Source organism: Mytilus trossulus, chromosome 14 (genome assembly GCF_036588685.1).
Source record: "Mytilus trossulus isolate FHL-02 chromosome 14, PNRI_Mtr1.1.1.hap1, whole genome shotgun sequence".
Classification (NCBI taxonomy): domain Eukaryota; kingdom Metazoa; phylum Mollusca; class Bivalvia; order Mytilida; family Mytilidae; genus Mytilus; species Mytilus trossulus.
The window spans coordinates 49,584,386-49,608,183 of record NC_086386.1 but is presented as its reverse complement, the minus strand read 5'-3'; the positions used below and the strand labels follow the sequence as shown (position 1 = coordinate 49,608,183).

General features: G+C 30.6%; 1 protein-coding gene across 11 annotated transcripts in view; it reads left to right on the top strand.

Annotated features, from left to right (window-relative positions):
* The window catches only part of LOC134696015 (transmembrane protein 131-like), an 88,183-nt gene that overhangs the window by 16,510 nt on the left and 47,875 nt on the right, over positions 1–23,798 (top strand). For all 11 annotated transcript variants that reach the window (XM_063557543.1, XM_063557536.1, XM_063557538.1 and 8 more), the window contains exons 4-10: positions 8,668–8,745; positions 12,087–12,210; positions 14,465–14,578; positions 17,721–17,843; positions 19,424–19,504; positions 20,081–20,231; positions 22,331–22,449. In XM_063557543.1, coding sequence (XP_063413613.1) covers positions 8,668–8,745; positions 12,087–12,210; positions 14,465–14,578; positions 17,721–17,843; positions 19,424–19,504; positions 20,081–20,231; positions 22,331–22,449 — 790 coding nt within the window. The remainder of the gene's footprint in view (positions 1–8,667; positions 8,746–12,086; positions 12,211–14,464; positions 14,579–17,720; positions 17,844–19,423; positions 19,505–20,080; positions 20,232–22,330; positions 22,450–23,798) is intronic.

Here is a 23,798-nt window from a genome sequence, read left to right as displayed (position 1 = left end):
AATTTAGTCCTGGTATCGATGATGAGTTTATTTATCATCTCTTTGACCATCATCTTTTGAATTTACATGTAATACTGTCTGTGTTTGTCTGTTCTTTGATAGGCTTGTTATTTCTTCCATATTGCTTTGAAATTCTAGATCTAAGGAACTACTTGTTAAAAGTTATTTATATTTCTGAGTGTACAGATCTTGAAATGTTGAGGAAGCTAATGCAAAACTGAGTCACTTTAACCTACATTTAATCCAAAATTGATTGTTAAAGTCTTGGTTTGAGTAGCTTCATATGTCAAAGAGGAAGGATATGTTGCACTTTAAATGTCTTATGGTGTATGTTGACCTCTGGGTGTCTATTAGTTTATGTTGCCCTCAAGTTGTCCTTACGGTACATGTAGCCCTCTAGATATTTTTTAGAGTATGTTGACCTCTTGGTTTCTACATAGGTTATGTTGCCCCAAAGTTGTCTTTATGGTGCATGTAGCCCTCTAGATGTCTTTTGGTCATGTTGCCCTCTAGATGTTTTTTTGGTCATGTTGCCCTCTAGATGTTTTTTGGTCATGTTGCCCTCTAGAGGTCTTTAGGTTATATTGACCTTTAGAGGTCTTTTGGTTATATTGACCTCTAGATGTCTTTTGGTTATATTGACCTCAGGTTGATCATGGATTGCAGGTGCATCATGAAAATGAAAACCTCTTATTATATGGCAACTCTATCAGGATATAGTAAATCTGCATATATCATAAGGAGGATATATATAAATATAAAAAATAGGATGGATTCATGCATCAATTCAAGCAACATTTAAAAAAAAATAAGTAGTCTTTTATAAGTTAACCTGAACAGAGTTCAAAACATTAAAGAAAGCTTTTGAAAAGATTTTCTTTCCTTGAAGAAAAAAAAAGTGTATTCAATTCAGTAACAAAGAAAATCTATGCTACAGACAAAAATTAAATTACAGATAAATTTTCCTATGTAGAATTTGAATAACAGAATTTAGTGAAGACTATTTTCCTTCAGTCATTGTTAATAAAGCCAAATTATGTCCCTTGTGTGATATTTGTTGGAATCAACAACCTGATTAACCTATAACCAAAGATGGAATCATCTTGATCAGTTACTTGGTATATGACCATATTAGTTTTATAGGTAGGATTCTTGTCAGTTATGCCAGTATTGATTATACATACACATTATCAAGTGATTTTCATGTTGTTTAATGATCAGGTTCTAATATTCTCACTGTGTCAATATGATACTGGCAGACGGCTCCATAAATAATTTGGCTTTTGGATCACTTTTAATAATCTTCTAGGACATTTTTACACTTTTAATTTTTATTATCAAACATTCTAAAAATTCAATGAAATGCGATTTAAAGATAAAAAAAAAGAACAAAAAAAACAATGTTTAAGTGAGAATGTAATCCTTGGGAATGCACACAATAGTTAACAACGATATATAAAAGATTAATCTCCATGTAAATATTTCAATTCTACATGATGTATCAAAGATTTTCTCCTTATCGTAGAAGATTATGGATTAGGCCGACAACAAGAGATCTGTTGATGTAGAATAGAATAGCTATGTAATCAGCATTGTATAAAATATTTCTTGTCAGTATGGCAGTTTTCACAAGTACATTTTTATAGAGTCTTTCATTATGTCAGATTGTTTTAAACATGTTCTTTGATTTTAACTTTCTGCAAAATGCATTTTGAAGTATTGATACAGCACTTCATAAATCTTAGATAATGGGTTTTAAATATTGGATATTAAATTTCATTTTAAAAAGTAAAAATCTATCTATGTATAATGCATAGGTTTGGTTTTGGAACTTATATTTGCTGTAATACAATGTTTGTGAAAAGTTCCATACATATATTTTAAAAGCACAGATGGACTTTCATTTCCCACATAAGGATACCAGTTTATATGAGGGGTCTTATTTGACGTAGCATTCTGTCTTCCTTCCTTGGTTATATGGCTTTACTCTTGGTCTCTATTTACCCTGTAATTAATCCTCAACTTACATATTGACAAAGGTTATATCATTATAGCTTTGTCTTTGCATTGGCCATTAAGACATCAGAATGATAATGTGTATAAATGGATGAAGAAAATGATATAAGACTAAAACAAATATGGTAATATGTCCTGCCTCTCAGAACCTACTTAAAATTTTCTTGCTTATCTTAATCAACATTTTTGGTCAAGCACTGTTTAAGTCCAGAATATCTCTCAAGAGTCATAAAATATTTTCAATGGCAAAAGCAAATGATTTTAGTTTCCTTAACCTACCCTTTTGTCTGATATATATTAGACAGGAAACGAGTATACTAATAATAGTTGAAAATTCCAATAGCATTTCAAGACATGACCATTATGTTTATGACTTTAATCAAAGGCTCTATTTGGAAATACGAAAATACTGAAATAGTCAGTATTCATTTTGAACTGAGAAATCACCAAGTCTAATATGAATATGGATGTAGTTGTGTGTTCCATTAAAAAATCACACCCATTGACAGTAAATACAGTTTTGACTATAAATCATCACTTTACACCAAAGTATAACTACCATAGTAAAGAATGGGGAAAATGATAAATAGGAGATCAACAATTATTGATGGAAGGTCAAGACAAATATCAATATTTGCATCACCAGTAATTGTAGAATGTACGATCCCAATTGTGTGATGTTGAGGCCATTATCGGAACAAAATGTAACAAATTAGCAAAGATCAATCGTTAGCCATAAAATCTGGTTGTAGGAGGAAATAATGGCTCACACTTTATTCTGAAATTTATTTTCATGTCACAGGAAATAACAATCACGTAGTAACACAAACCAAACTCGTTAAATTACAAAGAGCAAGTGTGTACTTGCTTCAGTCAATATATTGAGTATAACCTAGAATATTTTCTGATAGCTATGACCTGGGAAGTAAGGGACGACATCAAAAGTTCAATGTAGGATAAAAAACTTAATTCACATAGTTTTTCACTGACCCCCACACCCCTCTCTTAACTTTATTTGGGAAAAATTGATTTACCAATAGGGATATATGTTAGATATACAAAACTTGCAGAATTTTAACCCCCCACCCCCAAACTATTTGATTTAAGATTTTTATTCTACATCGATCTGTTGATGTCGTCCATAATGATTGGTGCATTTGTTGTCATACTCCATAGGTATAAATGTTCCTGGTTATTGAAGGATGTAAAGTTCATATTGTATCTGATGATTTTAGTACAAATATTTCTATGAACCTTTTGAATTATGAGGATGATGTTAAGAATAGGATGTTCACTATTAAACTGGGTCTATTAAAACCTACATCTATATAAAAATAAGGAGATGTGTGCCAATGAGACAACTATCAACCAAAGTTCAAATGAAGTGTATGTAAGCAATGATAGGCAACCAAGCACCAAAATTCTCTAAAAAAAATACATATGGTGTCAGGTCCCTGAAAAAAACCAACAGCTCAGTCCTCACTATTTCTATTACAAAATACAAAAAATGTGTCAGTCCCTTTTTGGACCACCACTTTTCCAGAACTCTGCCTGGCACACCTGCTCTTATTTTTACCTTTGACCCAATACCACAAGCAGTTAAAGATCACTGATTGCTGTCTCTGTAATAAACTTTTCCAAATGAGAATATTTATTATTGATTTGCTTGAAGTAAAACTTTACTGCTAAAGGAAAATTTCCAAAGTTTTCCTGATTTCTTTTGAATAAGTCAACTTCAAAACCTATTTTTTTTAATGTCAGTTCTATTAACCATGGCATATATTATTGGTTTTGTTTTCCACATTAAAAAGACATTATCACATAAAATGGAAAGGTTTCAGTAGCTAGCCTTTACAGACAAAACAAACATGGAATTGATTGGTTCCTGCATTGTCATATCATGGAAGTAATATTTAGAAGGAATAACAACGACTAATTAGCATGTATTTATAGCATGCTGAGCTCTGTACTAAATTCATACAATTTTATCCAATTATAGTCTCAGCGGTAAGACCCCTTTGGTTACTATCTGCGTTACCGCGGTTGTAAACTGGTATCTTGAATTTCTTATCAGTCACATGGTTTTATCGAGTCCGTTAATTATAAAGTACCTGTGTGACATCCGCGGTTAATTAATAAGAAGGTGGCGCTGTATCATATAAAACATCTACCGTCCAAAAGAAGTCGTATGACGTAAAAAACTTGAAAAACGGATGAAAATTGTTCAAACTACAGCAGTTTAACATGGAAAATTGTATTTAATTTAGCTTATTTTTGCTTTTTACCGTTTGTTTTAAACTGTTCTAAAAGTATTTTCCGGTTAAAAGCGGATCCCGAGTTAAACAGGTAAATACCGATGAATCGATCAGGTTTCACATGATGTTTAACAAAATAATGTAGGCAAATGTAGGCATATATTTTTTTACTGTTGAAATGAGCAAAGTTTATCGAGATTGAATAAAATAATATTTACTTTCAAGTATTCTAAATTTATGGATATGTCATAAATGTCATTGATTGCATTATTGAAACTGGACAACTAAAACGGGGATAATATTTTCGTAAATATATATTTAAAAAGTGTTTATTGTGGAATGCTTGTATTGATATAATAAGCTATACAGCAAAACATATAACAAGCCGACGAAATGGGCTTGTATCTATCTGTCTTACGGTAAATTCATTTTTACACAAATTAGTTTATGTATCAAGAACTTAAATTGAAGGATAGAACCGTTAAGAATTGTGAATATTTTAATTTATAATAAAGGGGGTCCAAACGTATTTTTGTACAATCATCTTCTTAACTTTATACGGAAATGGTTTTTTAATTGTCTGTTAATATTAAAATTGAAATGACAAAACTTTGTTCTCCAATTTCGTATGTGAAAGCTGTCGGTTTTAACTATTAGGATCAAACTAACAAAAAATATGGAAAAATTGGGACTAAAATAAAAATTGAACGAATGACTTTTTTCGGCAGCGTACATCAACGGAATGTAACGATTGACTATTCGGGTTACTTCGCAAGTATATTCGACAAAAACTTGTCTGTTCGTAGTTCTCCGTGAACACGAAAATGACCGATAAGTGTCAGTGATTTGATCGATCACATGCGGAGACTAAACTTCCATGCTAGATATTGAACCAATTAACAAGTTATTGAAAGATGGGCGGTAACGCAGATGAAACCTTTGAAGTGAAGTCGTTGTTATTCCTTCTAAATATTACTTCCATGGTCATATCAAGTGTTCCTTCATATTGGTGATTTTTACCTGGGTTAGTTAATTATTAATAAATTTAAGTATATTAATGAGAGTTTATAGATTTTCATCCTTAGGGTTTGTTAAATTAACAACAGATGAATGATACATTCAGTTAAAACTACACTAAACTGTTAAAAATAATTGATATTCAACATCTGTTCAGTTAAACATAAACAAACCTTGTATGGATTTTAGTGCTGTAAATTGTTTTGTAATTGGTCATGTTTAACATATGAAGTTCCTTGAGGTTCTTGGGCTAATTCAAATTTTAACTAAATAGTAGAATTTAGAAACGATAACTTGGGAATATCAGAAAATTCAAAAATTGCCTTGATTCATACAAAATTATACTTGCACTAAATCAGACATACACATTTAATCTAATTATTATAAATTAAGGAATGTATCTCCCTCGTGCAAAGCTCTGATTTCTTTCATGGATTTGGCTATACTTTTTGGACCTTTTGGATTATAGCGCTCTTCATCTTTTATATAAGCTTTGGATTTTAAATATTTTGGCCACGACCATCACTGAAGAGACATGTATTGTCGAAATGCGCATCTGGTCCAAGAAAATTAGTACTGTTTATTTTATTTGCATGATACTGATAGGCGGTGATAGCCATTTAATTGCAAAATGTTAATAAGAAAAAATGTGAAGAGCTCATTTTACACTATTCTAAATTTTAAATAGATTTGGTTTAGAATCATCGTTTTTAATGAATAAGAAAAATGATGAACATGTGACAAATTGAATCTTGATCTGTATCAATTTATTTTATCCATGTTACATATATCATACATATGTAAAGAGAAACTTTTTTTGTATTAAACAAACTTCTTGTTTATACTGCGGTGCAGCTCACTATTTATAACATTTTTTAATTTCTTTTGAGCTAAATATTCAAAATTGTGAAGGCTACCATGAGTAGATACAAATAAAGAGATGTGATACAATTGCCAATGAGACAACTATTCACCAGAGATCAAAGGACCTTGATGTAACAACTAAAGGTCATTAATCTGCCTTCAACAAAGAGCAAAATCCATACAATATAGTAACTTATGAGAAACACCAACATCAAAATTGTGTAAGAAAAAACAACAGCCAGTTTTTAATGCCAAAGTTTAAACTGTACCTATAGTCATGATAGTCATTGTTCTAGCTGGTAAGGTCCTTTTAATATTCAAATGAAAGGTTAAGGGAGGTAAGACAAATCTTATAGCCGTGAATCGAAAGCTGTAAGCCCTGTGTTACTCAAGCCCCCATTGGTAACTTTTAATATAAAGACCCAGTTCAGAATGCAAAGGATGTAAATAGAGCAAGATATTTGATATAGGTTCCACCCCTGTGAGATGATAATGAATAATTCATGAATATGCATGAACATTTCATGAACTGTTCATGAACAGATTTCATGAACAGTTCATCATATTTTCATGAACATTTGATGAGCAATTCATGAACTGAAAATCGACAGTAATGTTCATGAACTTTAATGTTCATGAACAATTCATGAACAAGAAAGGTTCATGAGCATTTAAATGTTCATGAACAACAATGATCATGAACCCTTTCTTGTTCATGAATTGTTCATGAACTTTGTTCATAAATACCAGTGGTAACTCCAGTGGAATGCAACAAGTTCCAGTGGAATTCCAGTGGTATTTTCTCTGGCATTCCACTGATCTACTGGAATCTTCACTGGTAAATCTTCACTGGTAAATCAGTGGAATTTCAGTAGATTCCACTGGAATTATCACTGGTAAATCCACAAACTGATTAACTAATATAAAAATTATGTGTGATATATAAACTTCTCTTCCTTTCTGTAATTCAAAACTTGCTGTCTCTGTATTTCCAACAATAATTGCTGAATAAAGGTATTAAAATGGAGTCTGCATAAAATCTGTTTCATATCATTGCTGGCAGCTCATATTTAATCCCCTAAAAGTACAAAAATATCCACAAAGAATCAATTGTTCAAGAGGTAATGATTGTATGAAGCAATACATTCAATAGAAACAGCATTATGCATCTTAAATTGCATTGGAAGTTTAAGTTAAACTCAAATTTAGTACCCCCCCCCCCCCCCCCTCTTTAACCCTTGAAGATGAAACTGGCGACATAATTTATTATTAACGTTTCACCAAGTTAATTTACGATGAATATTATTCACACAATTTAATTTCTACATATCAGATTATCATATATACCCATGTACCATTTACATGTCAGATTACGATATGTCTGTTATGAATGTGACAACATTATATATCAATTTATCATTCTTCATTAATTTATTGTCTGCCTAAACTTTCTGATGTTTTGCTCAGATTAAAATCCTAAATGTTTTATATTGCCTCAACAAATTGTATTTCATAATCATTATATGTTAAATCAAATACTTATCTGAAAACATCTGCGTTTGGATTCTCCATTTTTGTTATCCAGCGTAATCATATGACGTCATATTTGCAAGTGCGTTTAAGTCAAGGTGTCAATCTCGTCCCATATAATATCGGCCCGAAGTTGATTCGTCCCTGTTATGGTATTTCAGTGAACTTCTCAAAATCGGTCGACCGTTGGACTACGGAAACAGCCGATTTGCGGGGTTTGCCGGTTTGTAGAAATTTAAAATCACAAGAGTTACTTCCCCTTAATATGGGTGTTTGAGAATGTTTTGAAAATGTATTTCACTTTCATTAAAATATACGTTTTCCTTTTAAAATTTTAGTTTTGTATATAATATCTATCTTAAAATACAGCTACAACTTCTATTTCATCTTATTTTATTTTTTTATTTTGCAGGAATAAAAAAATAAAAACACCATACATTTATGATATTTCACGAATAATTAGGTAAAATGTTCTACTCTAATTGGTCGAAACGGTACCTATGATACTCATTTATACGTGTGATGTAAGTTATAAATGTTACACCTAGTGATTCATCAAAACTTCATGAACATTCATAAATACTTTTAATGAATTTTTATGAGCAGCTAGTAATTCATCAAAACTTCATGAACATTCATAAAATACTTTTAATGAACAGTTCATGAATTAAATTCATGAACCTTCATTTATGAATTATTTATGAATTTTCATGTACCATTCATGAACATTCACGAACCATTCATGATAGTTCATGAAGTCATGAATTTCTTCTCGCCGGGGCAGGTCTAGTTGTTCTTAATATTCTGTTCTGAAGTTTTGGAAAGTAATATTGTAGCATTTGCATTAATGGTATTGCTATGAAAAACTGCTGTTATCTGGAAGGCTAGATGCCTGAAACAACAATATATAGCAACAGAACCAAGATTTCTCTTTGATTGATACATTAAATTGTACTAATGTTTTGTTACTTTTTTGTCTTTACAGAATAGAACAAGAAAATAAAGATATTTTTAAAAGTAATTCAGTAAAATTTGAACCATCATGGTTAGATTTCCAACAACAGTGAGTATGATTTATAAGTTTACATATATTTATTTTGCCATACCCTCTGTTGTGCACCTATGTTTAACATTCTATCTGGGTGGCTTTATTTTGATTTGTGAGCTTGATTTTTTCTTCAGTAAAATTGGAATTCTGAGAAATTTGGCACAGTTGCTTTTTAATTTTTATGGTGACTTAATTTTGCTTGATCAAACAAACTCTTCTTCCTAAATTCAGAAATTAGATCAGTACGAACTTTGTCAATCAAGTTCTAAATATTAACACATCTGTAAACAAAAATCAGTTATTTATAGCGGAGAGTCATATATATAAGAATGAACTATTTCAAACCCTATTTTAAAAATCGGAGTAGTGTTGGCACAGATGTTTGTTCACAAGAGAGTTTTTTTTAACCAAGTACCTTATTACCTTTCTAACATATGGTATAGAATTGATTCTATAAAAAAAAATTGTTTAAAGAAAGAAAGGAATAAACAATTTTTTTTTAAACTTTTGAATATAAATTTTGATTGAAAAATTTGCAGTACATTTATTTATAATAAGATTTGACTGTTATTGGAATTGAGAAAAGATCATCTTTCAAATGTCAGAAATAATATCTTATCTTGAGTAGCAGTTTTAACGAATTTAATATATTAGATGTTTTCTTGTATCAGAAATTAGGCCATTGAATTTACAGGAGAGAAAAGTATTTAAACAATAATTTATAGTATTAGGTTAATCTTTACTACAATTGAGACTATAGTATTAAATCAGGATGTTTGAAGGGTTGCTGACATCGATGTCAGTTGGATACCATTACAGCTATTTTATTCGACTCTGTTAATACCAGGAACCTTTGATTGACAATTTTTCTTTGTATGATAATAATATAATAGCACAGATTGACAATTATAGACCAATGAATAAAGTATTTTAGGAGTGAAAGGATTCCATTGATTTGTTACTGTCTCCCATGATTAATGGACTAATTGTAAATCTTACGCCTAATCTTTACTAATGTAGAGATTGATACTATAAATAGAATGTTCGGCTTTAAATAATGTGATAACCCCACTAGGTTATCTCTCCTTGTTATTTAATCAGGATGCATGTCTTGTACATGTCTGATGTTACATAATAAATTAAGCTTTTCTGAACAGCTCAACTACCCCTCTACCGTGTAACCTGCCTAATCTTACACCTGGGTATTCAAACATCCTTTAACCGACACATTTTCATGGTCCCAAAATATGCCCATTCTTGCAGAAAAAAACTGAGTTTTCCAGCAACCTGCCTGCTCCGACATTTTTTTCTGGTCCCCCAGTGTATCAGATAACACAGGTTGTACTGTAAATATATAGGCTGTCACCTTTCAAGGTAACTAGAAGTCTTTTTTAGGCCAAAAATAAATAAGATTATGTTTTCTGACTTCCTACCTATTTTTAATTTGCATTCATACTCCAATACATTTTTAGGAAATTCTTTATTAAGCACAGTTATTTAAAAGTACAGACATTTAGATATATATTAAAAAAATAAAATATAAAAGGTATCAGAGTCATTTGTGTGAATTTTAAAGGATATCAGAACAATCTTTGACTACTGAACAACAAAATGATATGCTAAAAACTTAACTGTGGCATGGGTCCCATATTTACTCAGATGACATTTCTAAGTTTTTAAGTTTTGCGAAGTTTTAACTGTGCAAAAGTAATGTTTGGCGTCTGGTAATGTATTAGAATTGCCTTTAGATTTAATTCCTATCCATATTCTAAAGATTTTTTTTTTTAATTCGCCATATTCTATTTTTCATCCTGTCTACATTCATTTCATAAATGATTTTTCAATAATCTTTTATTTCAGAAGTTTCGTCTGAAAAGGCCTTCTTTGTATGAAGAAAAATGAAGTAAAAACATCTCATAGTTAAAGGTTGATCAATATTTAAAAAACAAACAGCAAAACTACATAAAAATAGTTGGTCATACATTTCACCAATGAGGTTTCATTTCTTTTTTTTTTGACTTGATGCTTTTTTAATAGGTGTATTCATCTTCTGACTTCATCATTTAGGTTATATTAAAAAAAAATCTCATTTACCATTCGATCATAAAGAAGACAATACTTTAAAAAAAATATCATTTGAACTCGGCTGCATGTATGGTAATAATTGTGATAAATTCCAGTGTTTATGTCATTAAAGAACTTGGTTTTGATGGCAAATCTTAAGTAATATCAGTTAATTATTCACAACTCTTCATGTGATTTTTGTTGGGTTTATCAGTGACTGTTTTTCTACACCTTCATTTCTCATCATTAACTACTCAGGAGGTTCAGCAAACTATTATGTTTTACTCCCAATAAGAATGAAAAGTGTGAACCTGGAAATAAGTTTGCTTTTTAGTTCATGATTATAACAAATAAATAGAGAGAGGTTTAATTTTACTATGTAATTCTATCGATCTATATATAGATTTCAGGACAATGTCTCAAATCAATAACTTTCTTGGTTAGGTATTGAAGTCAACAAACTATGGTTTAATTTTGGACTGAAAATGAATTAAGGATCAATTGAAATGCTATTAAAGTCAATAGATAACAGGTTATAATTTTTACCGAATTTACCTTGATTGGTCTGGTTTTTGTTTTGTACAAAACTTTTTTTTTTCCTATTTTTGAGAGATTTATAATCATTTTTAATAATCAGGGGAAAACACTTTGTGTTTCCAATATTCCAAAGCAAACTATCCATTGTTCTAAAGGCTTAAAACACTGTCTGATTATAATAAAGTTGTAATAAATTGTTGACATTTTAAATGTTTTTGATAACATTTTTAGGCAGACTTAAGGAGTGTGTATCAGTTTAATTAAAAAAATAGCATTGATTAAAAAAAATATTGTTACATGTATGCAGTAAAACAAATAATGTCTCTTTGATGAGTTTCACTAAATATGAGTATAAACATAGAATATAACACATACTTGTGATGGTACTGATTTCGAAAGTGAACTTGAAAATTGATTTCAATTGAAATGGAACATTAACACTGTTTTATACAGAATTTTGTCACTTAAGTGAGAACTAATGCTTCTGATATTAGAATTGAACATAACAATGACTGATATGAGGATCATACATTACAATAAATGTGACTGACTATAAAATTTAATGTTATAATTGATTTCAATTATGATTTGACATTATGTCCACTGGAGTTACAGTTGGAATTTACTGTTAATGTCTTTGATATTGAAATGGATATAAATATGACCGTCTTTTCGTGTATATTTCTTGTCTATCATCATGATCAAATGGACATTGCAATGACCATCTTTTCATGTATATTTCTTGTCCATTTCAGACCAGTTGGGATGCCAATAATGCAGCAAGTTTTAGTACAAAATACAGATACTAAAAATAGTTTACATTTACTGTCCATATCGGGCAGTACTGTACATTTCCATTGCTCATTTTTTCAAGAAAAAGTAAGTATACAATACAGTAAGTTTGTTGTCATTGACTTTCTTAAAACTGGAACTGTGTTACCCAAAACTTGATACCTACTAAATATCCTTTTAAAAGAGAGGCAAATGCTACCAAAGAGACATTCAAACATATAAGTTGTAAATAAACGGACAAGACCATGACAAAAAAAGACCAAAAAACAACATAGAAACTAAAGACTAAGCATCATGAACCCAACCAATAACTGTACTAGATCTCAAGTACTTCCGATGAGTAAGCAGATTCTGATCCAAGTGTGGCACCCATCAGGTTAATGTACCAATAAAATGTCTGAAATTAACTGTTTTGATCTGTAGTATTTATATACAATGGTAAGTTCATTTAAAGTTATTTTAGCAATATGAAAAGACTGACCAAAAATTATAACTATAAGACTTGAGTTTATTTGAATCTTACTTCATTTATTCCTAGTCCTATTCAGTTAAACCCTCTCATTATGTATGAACTATTAATTTTACAGATTTGAAACGGAAGGGGTATTCCAAAACAACTGTGTCATTTATGTAGCAAAGCAATCACATATTTTTTTCATTTTTATGCCCCACCTACGATACATTCTTGTTACATAGGGTTTAAGAATCAGAATATTGAGAGAATTTGTATTGACACTTTTAGTTGTAACAAAGGCATATCAATTATAAAATAATTGTTTAATTTTACTAAACTGCCAGACTGATAGCAATTAACATGTCTAGGTGAAAGAAAAAATCAGAACCTCCGATATTTATTATGGGTTGTCTAAAATAATGCAACAAAATTATAAAGTGAATTGGATATTTCCCATTACAATGTGATTGTCTCATATTGAGCTATAATTTGTGTTGCAAATTATTACCAATAGTCATTGGAAAAGTACAGAATAATTCAATACTTTGATATTAAGGTGGAGTGGAATACACTTTAAGGAAATTTAAGATTGAATTATATAATCAATTATGCCATTCATAACCAAATTTGAAACATTTGTATGGTCATTTTTTAAACCAATCAGGCATAGCGGCGATTTTTTAATCAGTAAATTCTGGCTTTAACAGAAGTTAATTTCCTTGTCAGATAATTTTGCTGCTAACAAGTTAGTAGGTAGAAATAATAGATTAAAAGGTTATCTAATTATTTGAACAAAATTATATTTCATCTTTTATCAGCAGTAAGGTTGCAATATTCATTTTTTTTGCTGAAAGATTAAAGATTATAACATTTATTTTACCTTTCGGCTGTGGTATCATCCAGAGACTCGTACCTGGTCAAGGGACAATACCAGGGCTGATATGGAAAAGGCCATAATATAATCTATTTACCAGTATCGCATATTTAACAAATCCTGTAAAAAGTTGAAATATTCAAAATATTTTCCTTTCAAGACTTTTTCCAGATTTTTTTAAAATTATTATGATGCTCTCCAAACTGTAGTCTTTAATTATTGTAATGTAAATGTAAGATAATTGAGCTCAACGCATGTGGAGAAAGTATTTGAATTTGATTTCTACTATATGAATTGCACTACAAATAAGTTTGGATTAACACAATTTGAGTAAGATACTTCCCTTTTGTCACCATCATGGAGGTCTAAGGGCACATATTTGGACATAAATACGCTAAATATCAACTTGTTAAACTGACCACTAGACTTTACAAAGAGGTTGTGCTGAAAAATTTTGTTTTCTTTTAGCCTTGCATAATTCATCACTGCAATCTTAAAGGATCGGTGTGTATTTGGCATTGTTTAATTTTGTTAGTCAAGTAAGAAAATTGACCCTTAATGCATTTTTGTACCTCTAAAATGGCAATCAAGAAAAATAACTGAAACTGAAATAAGTCATTGAAATCAATCCATACTATAGAGGAAAGTATCTTTTGTATTGAACCTTCAAGCATGAAAGAGAATAAATAGTTGTAGTAAATTGCTGTTAAAAAAAAATCAACAAAAAATAAAACAACTTTTTAACTCTTTTCTATTTTCATTTTAAAGTGTTAGCTCACTCCATGGAATCCTTCATCTTCATAATGAACAGATTTCTTTTTTCTTTGATCTTTCATATTTAATTTTATGGTTTTGTCAAAGTCTGCATACAGGTCACAGAAAATATGTGCTTTGAATTTGTCGTTTACCTATGCCCACAAAATCCTTCAAAATTAGTATCCCAGTACATGTAAAATTGGAATGGCAATAATGCTAGAAATATATAAAAACAATTTTCATTTTTTTTATTTCAGATGGTTCCACCTGGTGGGAATACAACATTTGATGTTGTATTTTTAGCGAGACAGGAGGGCAATGTAGAAAATACTTTATATATACATACATCACATGGCTCCTTTACATTTCATGTAAGTAAACAAAACAGATCTCTATCAAAATGTGTGTAAAAAATAGCAGGTCATGAATTTGTTGACTCAGGCTTTCTTTTACAATGAATTGTCACATTTCAGATATTCAGTATATCACAAATGTAAGAATTCCATGAGGCTGTAACTTTGTTTTCCATGCATTTATGACCTAATTGTGACGTCATAACATCAAAAGTTTGTAATTAATTAAAACATTTAATCAGGGCTCACGCTACCAGGCGAAGTGGGCGAAGAAGTCGCTTTCCCGACCGTCACTTCGCTTTCCCTGACCCCCAAAAGCGAAAAGAAGTCGCCCTGTTCTTGACGATACTCGCTTTCAGTCGCTTCCGTCATTGGACATTTTTCAATTTTTACCAAGTTGATGAAGCATCAATTTTTTATCGATAATTAAAGAAATTAAGACAAAAACAATTCATTATCTTAAGAAAAGAGGTTGAAGCATTGTCTTTGAAGTGTGTAGCAGGTTATTTGATAAAAATACAACTTGTTATCACTTCGTACATTTCCGCTAGTTCCGGTGCTTGTTACTCGAAAACGTACATTAACCTAAATTTCGGCGGTAAAATAAGTTTGTTACTTCATTTAAACGTGATACGAGTTGCCTCCAGTAAGTGTTTAATCCATTTATTGCATTAAAAACGTCATGTTCCTTTCCAAATAACTTGTCAAACATCGTTTATTTATGTAAATTTTCTTGCATTCGTCCGCCATTGACCGATGTCTAAACTACGGATCTCAATCGGACCAGCTATGACCGAAATCCGTACTTTTACAATAATTACTACGGACGCACGGATGGAACAGCTGACAGAAGAATATTGATCCCAAAGGGAAAAATTACGTATACCACACGAATTAAGAGACTTTTGGTTACATCTTATTGATTGGTGTATATAATTCCCTATATTTTTTATGGATTGTTTCAAACTATTGATTAAAGTTGTTTAACTCTGAGACTATCATGACTTTTATACTATATTTCAATATATTATGGCCCAGCTTAATAACTTTTACATTTTTTTATGAGAAACACTAAATTTCATACACAAGATAGTTTGGAATTAAATTGTAATTGATATATTATAATTTCTTTACATTTTCTTAAATGTTTTTTTTTTTTTTAGTGCTAGATATTAAATATTTTATATGTAGTTTCTCACAAGAATCTTAGTAAAACTTAAACAACTTTTAATTTATGTTACTTTAATTATATACTCAGATATAAATTGAACAATATGAAATGAACATTATTTACATATGACCCTTTATACTAAACATGCTATAGTAAAATCCAAATATTGTAGCGCATCGTGCGAATGAGCACTTCTCTTTCAAATCCCACCACTTCTCCCTATCAGTTTCAAAAAGAGAAGTCACTTCTCCCTATAATTCTGAAGTAGTGTGAGCCCTGTTAATGGATAAATTTTTGCATTCAAAATCATGTGCAAATTGGAAATTGTTCTCAAAAACCTTCTTTTCTTTGGCCAACTGGTAGATGGCAAAAAGAAGATTTGTATTTGAAAAATGTGACTAATATGTTGATCACTGAAAACATCACAAATCAATAAATTCCATTCTTGGATGTAAACTATGCCTTTCATTCATAAAGTTTATATAAAGTGCAACAGACATTATTTAATTTGTTGGTGAATCAGCCCAGGTTTAATCAATCATGAACTGATGAAAAACCTCTATTTAATTCAATAATATGATATGTAAAAGATATTTCAACCCATTTTTGTGTCAAGAGTTATTCCATCTTTTGTATATAGGAAGCAAGGGAGTACAATGTAGTTAATACCTCTTCAATCTTACTTTTAAATCTTAACCACATAGGATGCTGATTTGCGTGAAAGGTCAAATCTTACTTCATGATACGCTGATTTACATGAAATATCATATAGTTTATATATACTGTACTATATTAGTACCTTTTACAGAAAGGGGAGGCTATTTACTAATTAATGGTACAATTGAACTCCCAGGAAATAAATACACTAAGAGTTCTATTGATCAGTGTTAAAACAAATGTTATATTTTGAATTTAACAGTCTTGTTAATTAAAGTGTAATTTGGTCTCTTGTGGAGAGTTGTCTCATTGGCAATCATACCACATCTTCTTTTTTATATTGGTATAATTTGGGAAATTAATCAATATCTGGAGATGGATGTTGAATTGATGTGAAACATGACCTGTCGGAAGAAGGAAGAAAATGTGCATATATATCTATATATGATAAATGAATAATTTTGATATATGTATATACTTTGAGCAGGAAGTTTTATGATTTGTATTATTTTAAGCACTTGAACAATAAGTATAGACAGGAAAGTGTTAGCATAACTTTAAGGGGTAGTAATTATGTAAAAATAGATAAATATCTTGAGATTATATCTTAGTCTGACGTGGCTTCAGTTGGCTGTGTGAGAATGCTGACTGTTTGACGTAAATTTTTACCAAAGGACAACAGTTGGATTAAATCTTTTTTACCGGTAAAAAGATAATAAAAAATGTTTCATATTGATGCCCCCTTTGTGCCTCTCCACCTTTCACTTTCCATTTATTGAAATAATGAACAACCTTATGAAATTATGTCTATTAATTATGGTTGTGAATTTTGTGAATTACATTATTCTTATTCTGGTAAATATTGTGGACATTTCCATAACAACATATTTTCTTTAAAGGAAAAGCACTTTGCAAATTGGGAAGTTACCCCAGAAGTTCTTTTAGCATGCATGCATTATAATTTGAAAGTGCCACTTCAAGATAGTCTGAAAAAAAACACTGCTTTACAGAGTTGCCTAAAAAAATTTGACAAATAAAGAATTTGGAAGCACTTAATTAAAGGATCCCATGTATTTTGATTTGAGAAAGTTTTAAGTTGTTTTCTTAAGCATTTTATCATCATGAATATGCATGAAATATTTGCCACTGGACATTAAGCAACTAACAAATCAATCAATCCTAAACATATTGTGATATCAAAATCTAGGCATAGTTTTTATCTTGAAAAAGATTGAAATAAAGAAGAAAAATATGATCAAATGCTCTGTCTGCAGTAAATTACAAGAACTGTAGATGTCTATTAGAATTCATCATTATCATTGTATTTTTCAGGTTTTTGGAGTCGGTATTCCAAATCCTTATAGGCTCCGGCCGTATTTAGGAGCAAAAGTTCCATTAAATAGTAGTTATTCACCTTTAATAAAGATCCATAATCCACATGGATCAACTTTAAAGGTTAGTGTACAGCAGAATTATGTGAGCAAAGCTTTACATATCTTTTACATGGGGAACAAATTTTAGATAAAAAATTATAACTTTACCTTGAAAAGTTCAAATTATGTATTTATATTTGACAAACAAAGATTAATGATAATTGAAATCATCTAAAAAATCGATTTGCTACATAAGATGATAGAGTTCTGTGTTGTTTTCCAACAAATTGTGATTATTCTGCTGTTTATCTTTTTTTTTCTTTCTGCCTGATGGTCTGGTGGTAGTTTGCTTGCCTTGAGTGCTGGATGTCATGTATTTGATGCCCAGTCGTTTCAAGCTGAACTTCAAAAATTGATATTTGTGGCTACTATATGCTGTGCACCAATCATTTAAAAGAGGGCCAAGACTGTCTGCCAAGAGTCAAAATAGGGTGATAGTTTTTCCAGTAAACTGTTTACTTGTGAACTTGTGAATACTTTTTAATTAATTTTTTTTATACGATGTTTTGCAGCCCTTCATCATATTCATCTTTTTTTTTTACCAGATTTTTATGACAAAAATGTCCGTTATTGATTTGGGGATGTACGGCTGCCGAGCGGGCGGGGGCAATCAAATGTTGTCCATGCATTAACTCATGAACCGTTCAACCAAAGGTTTTTAAATTTTAATATGTTGTTACTGACAACTAAATGTAGGTCAAGTTCAATAATGGCGATTTTCATTTTTACTGTTCAGGAGTTATGGTTCTTGAAAGATTGAAAAATGGAGTTTCCAGTCGTGTCCGTGCATTTACTCATGGACTGTTCTACCAAAGCTTCCCAAATTTTTAATGTGTTGTTAGTGATGACAAAATAGTGGTCAAGTGCAATAATGATGAATTTGACTTTTACCGTTCAGGAGTTATGGTTCTTGAAAGATTGAAAAATGGGGTTTCCAGTTGTGTCCGTGCATTTTCTCATGAACCATTCAACCAAAGCTTTTGAAATTTTTATATGTTGTTACTGGTGACAAAATAGAGGTCAAGTTCAATAACGATGATTTTCACTTTCACCATTCTTCAGTAATGGTTCTTGTGATATTGCCAGGACACAAATAATTATAAATAATTCCGGTTTGCTGTCGTTGTGACAGCCTCTTGTTTGTTTTTTTAATCTATTGTAAATACGATGGAGTTGTATTTCTAACACAGTTTTCATGTTTGGGTTGATCCGTTAGTGCGGGATGATAATAATAAAATGCACTTGTTAATATATAAATGAAGATGTGGTATGATTGCCAATGAGACCACTTTCTGCAAGAGACCAAATGAAGCAGAAATTAACAGCTATAAGTCACTATGGCCGTCAGCAATAAGCAAACCCCATAACACATAGTCAGTTTTAGGAGGCCCTGAAATCACAAATCACAATTCAAACGAGAAAACTAATGGCCCTACATATTGAAAAACAAAATTACAATATATGCAGCATGATGTCAATGGTAACACATTTGTAAAAGGGCTCATGATAAGTTTGTTTTTCAAGCTAACAGACTGATTATAGCTAGAATAAAGCGCATCTCACATATTTAGAATTTAGAATGTTTATTTTTTCTAATTGTAGATTTTAGAAATGTTTGCGAGTGAAGGTGATTTACACCTTGAATTACCAACAGGTGATTTAGATGCACCTAAAAATTTATGGGTAGGTACATACCAATTCCTGTTTTAGCTCACTTGGCCCTTTTTAGTTAATTTTGAACATTTAAAAAAAAAAAATCTTCTTCTCTAAAACTACTGGGAAAATTTAACCAAACTTAGCCACATTCATCATTAGGGTGTCTAGTTTAAAAAATGTGTCAGATAACCTGCCTGCCAGCAAACATGGCCAACATGGCTGAAATTGAACATAGTCTAAGAAGTGAAATGCAAGTTTTTTTGATTTTTTTTTTCAATGTGATAAATAGAGAAAGTCTAAAGGAGCAAAAATATTCAGAATAATGAGCTCTTCCAATTGTAGATATACATCAAAACTGTTAGTCAAATTCCGACTAAAAATGTGTCTGGTATTTACTTTAATTGGATATAAAAAAGAAGATGTGTTATGATTTCCAATGAGACAACTCTCAAAAAAAATTCAAAATACAGTAATTAACAACGATAGATCACCATATAGCAATGAGCAAAGCCCACAAAGTAATGAATTGAAAAAATAAATATGCTACTCTGTATATAATTTTAATAAATATGATTTTCTTAACACTACAATATCTTATTTCAGGAGATCCCTCCTTACGAAACAAAAGCAGTAATGAAGGCAAACTTCGTAGGGAGGGTAGTCAATAATCATACAGCCTTCATAAGAATAAAAACAAATCAAGAACAGAAAAGTCATCTTTTAATATTACCAGTGGAAGTAGAAGTGTCATCTTGTAAGATATTTGTATATCCAGGAGTTTTTATACGACCGCAAATTTTGAAAAAAATTTCGTCGTATATTGCTATCACGTTGGCGTCTGCGTCGTCGTCGTCCGAATACTTTTAGTTTTTGCACTCTAACTTTATTAAAAGTGAATAGAAATCTATGAAATTTTAACACAAGGTTTATGACCATAAAAGGAAGGTTGGTATTGATTTTGGGAGTTTTGGTCCCAACATTTTAGGAATTAGGGGCCAAAAAGGGCCCAAATAAGCATTTTCTTGGTTTTCGCACTATAACTTTAGTTTAAGTTAATAGAAATCTATGAAATTTTGACACAAGGTTTATGACCACAAAAGAAAGGTTGGGATTGATTTTGGGAGTTTTGGTTTCAACAGTTTAGGAATTAGGGGCCAAAAAATGGCCCAAATAAGCATTATTCTTGGTTTTCGCACAATAACTTTAGTTTAAGTAAATAGAAATCAATGAAATTTAAACACAATGTTTATGACCACAAAAGGAAGATTGGTATAGATTTTGGGAGTTTTGGTCCCAACAGTTTAGGAAAAAGGGGCCCAAAGGGTCCAAAATTAAACTTTGTTTGATTTCATCAAAATTGAATAATTGGGGTTCTTTGATATGCCGAATCTAACTGTGTGTGTAGATTCTTAACTTTTGGTCATGTTTTCAAATTGGTCTACATTAAGGTCCAAAGGGTCCAAAATTAAATTTAGTTTGATTTTGACAAAAAATGAATCGGTTGGGTTCTTTGATATGTTGAATCTAAAAATGTACTTAGATTCTTGATTATTAGCCCAGTTTTCAAGTTGGTCCAAATCTATTAAGGTCCAAAGGGTCCAAAATGAAACTAAGTTTGATTTTAACAAAAAATAAATTCTTGGGCCTCTTTGATATGCTGAATCTAAACATGTACTTAGATTTTTTATTATGGGCCCAGTTTTCAAGTTGGTCCAAATCAGGATCTAAAATTATTATATTAAGTATTGTGCAATGGCAAGAAATATCTAATTTCACAATATTGTGAAATAGCATTTTTTTTTTAAATTAGAGTTATCTTTCTTTGTCCAGAATAGTAAGCAAGAAATATCTTATTGCAAGATTTTTTTTTAATTGGAGTTATCTTTCTTTGTCCAGAATCAACTTAAATCTTTGTTACAATGTATATACAATATACAATGTATATTCACTTTTTACTACCAACTGATAAATTTAAATAATCTTTACCATTCAGTGATAACAAGCAGTTGTTTTACATCTTAATATTTTATGATGTATTTAAATGAGCTGTTATTGTTGCAAACTCCATTAGAATATTTTAATTGAGATTAGTTTTGGAATAAGGGAAAGGGGGATGTGATTAAAAAATTGGGTTCAATTTTTCTCATTTGAAATTTCATAAATAAAAAGAAAATTTCTTCAAACATTTTTTTGAGAGGATTAATATTCAACAGCATAGTGAATTGCTCTAAGAGAAAACAATAATTTTAAGTTCATTAGAACACATTCATTCAATGTCAGAAACCTATGCTGTGTCAACTATTTAATCACAATCCTAATTTAGAGCTGAATCCAGCTTGAATGTTGTGTCCATACTTGCCCCAACCGTTCAGGGTTCAACCTCTGCGGTCATATAAAGCTACGCCCTGCGGAGCATCTGGTTGTCACATTTTCCTCCTAAAGTGCTGCAGAAGAAAAAATCATATTTTGGTCAGCTTGACAGTGACACCTTGCAACCTTTTTGTACTTTTCAGATCTGTTTGACCTCTACTTCCTGTTGATGGATATTTTTTTCTTTCAATTTGTTGATTATATCTTTTTTTTAACTCACACATTTCTTTAATATATATGACCTGTATGACTTTTTATTTGAATTCATTTCTTCTATAAATATCAATGACAATCATGCTGCAGTTTAATGTGCACCTTTCAGTATGATAACTGTATCTGGTTGAAAGTTAACGACACAAAAAAACTTTCAGTTATAGGATCATTGTTTATAAAGAATACTATATATATTTGTAGCTCCTGGTATATATTTTCCCTCAGAAATGAAAGATTTTGGTATAATGAGAACTCTCTGTATATTTGTAGCTCCTGGTATATATTCTCCCTCAGAAATGATAGATTTTGGTATAATGAGAACATTAGATGATCCAGCCACAGTACAGTTAAAGTTGATGAATACAGGGTCTAAACCCATGCATATTGTTGTAAGTAAATAGTACTGATATTATATGGGGTCACATGATACTCTTTTGTATTACAAAGATATGGTAAGACCACTGTATAAACAAAAATAAAAGATCAACTTTATCAACTCAAATCCTTCTATTTCAATATTTATTTATTGAGTTTTGTGTTACATTCCTCAAGCCTTATGCCTCCTAATTTTCGCATATAGAGAAAAAAAAATACTCAATTTGTAGATCTTGTCATAAATCTTTATATATTTATAAAGTGACAATTGAGGTAAAATAGGTTTATTTTGATATGTTTATCATGTGATGGTGACAAAAATTACTTTATTACGCAAGAACCTATTTAAATATTTATCAAATAAAATAATTAAAGACAGTTTACTCATTTTGAAATTTCATGCACCAGATAATAGCTCTTTTCATATTCTCTTTTATGTAATGTATTTCATTTTTCAAATGTTATCCTAAAGCATTAAGTCGCCATACAATTTGTTTTTAGTTTTTTCACCTAAGGGTTTCTGGCGTTGTGAGTTCTTTTGTTATGTAAACACTTATTTGCAATTTTATACAAAAAAATCGCCCACTTGTAAAAAATTAGTTATTTCCTATATCCTATGAATTTCACACATTTTTATCTGATTTTGATATCATTTTCATCATTTTGAGTAGATGGGTTAACTTATAATCATTATTTTTAAGTTTTTCTTTGATCTTTTAATGATATAATATCAAGTTTTATTGTCATATTATTATTACATATTCATAAATGTGACTTCAAAATGTTGCACTTGTTTACATATGAATACTTGATAAATTCAAAAAATGAAAATCAATTCTTCTTTTTAATGATAATGATTTTATGCAAAATGTGAAAGGAGCGATGTGTGAATGATAATGAGACAACTATCTGCCATGGTAGTCACCTACAGACTTCAAAATTGTGTAAAACCCACAGTATAGTCAGCTATATAAAGCCTTTTAGTACTTGATAAAATGTAAAACAATTAAAACAAGAAAATCTTTAAACAAGCAACAAAATGAGACAGACAGCTACTTGATAACAGGCTCCTGGCTTTTTGTCACGCATTTGTTTCAATAATCAGGCCCGTAGCCAGGAATTTTCAAAGGGGGGTTTGTTGGACTCACAAACTCGACTTTAACAGTCACAATTCGAACAGAACATTGACTTTAACAGTGCTTATTTGTTTTCAAGGGGGGGTTCGCCCCTTGGCTACGGGTATGATAATCAAGCAATGAAACATTTTGTTCAGCTAGAAGCTACATTGGATTAGTTGTTCTATATGTTGACCTTTGCAATATATTATTGATACTTTATTTACAATCTTAATTAACATTATTGT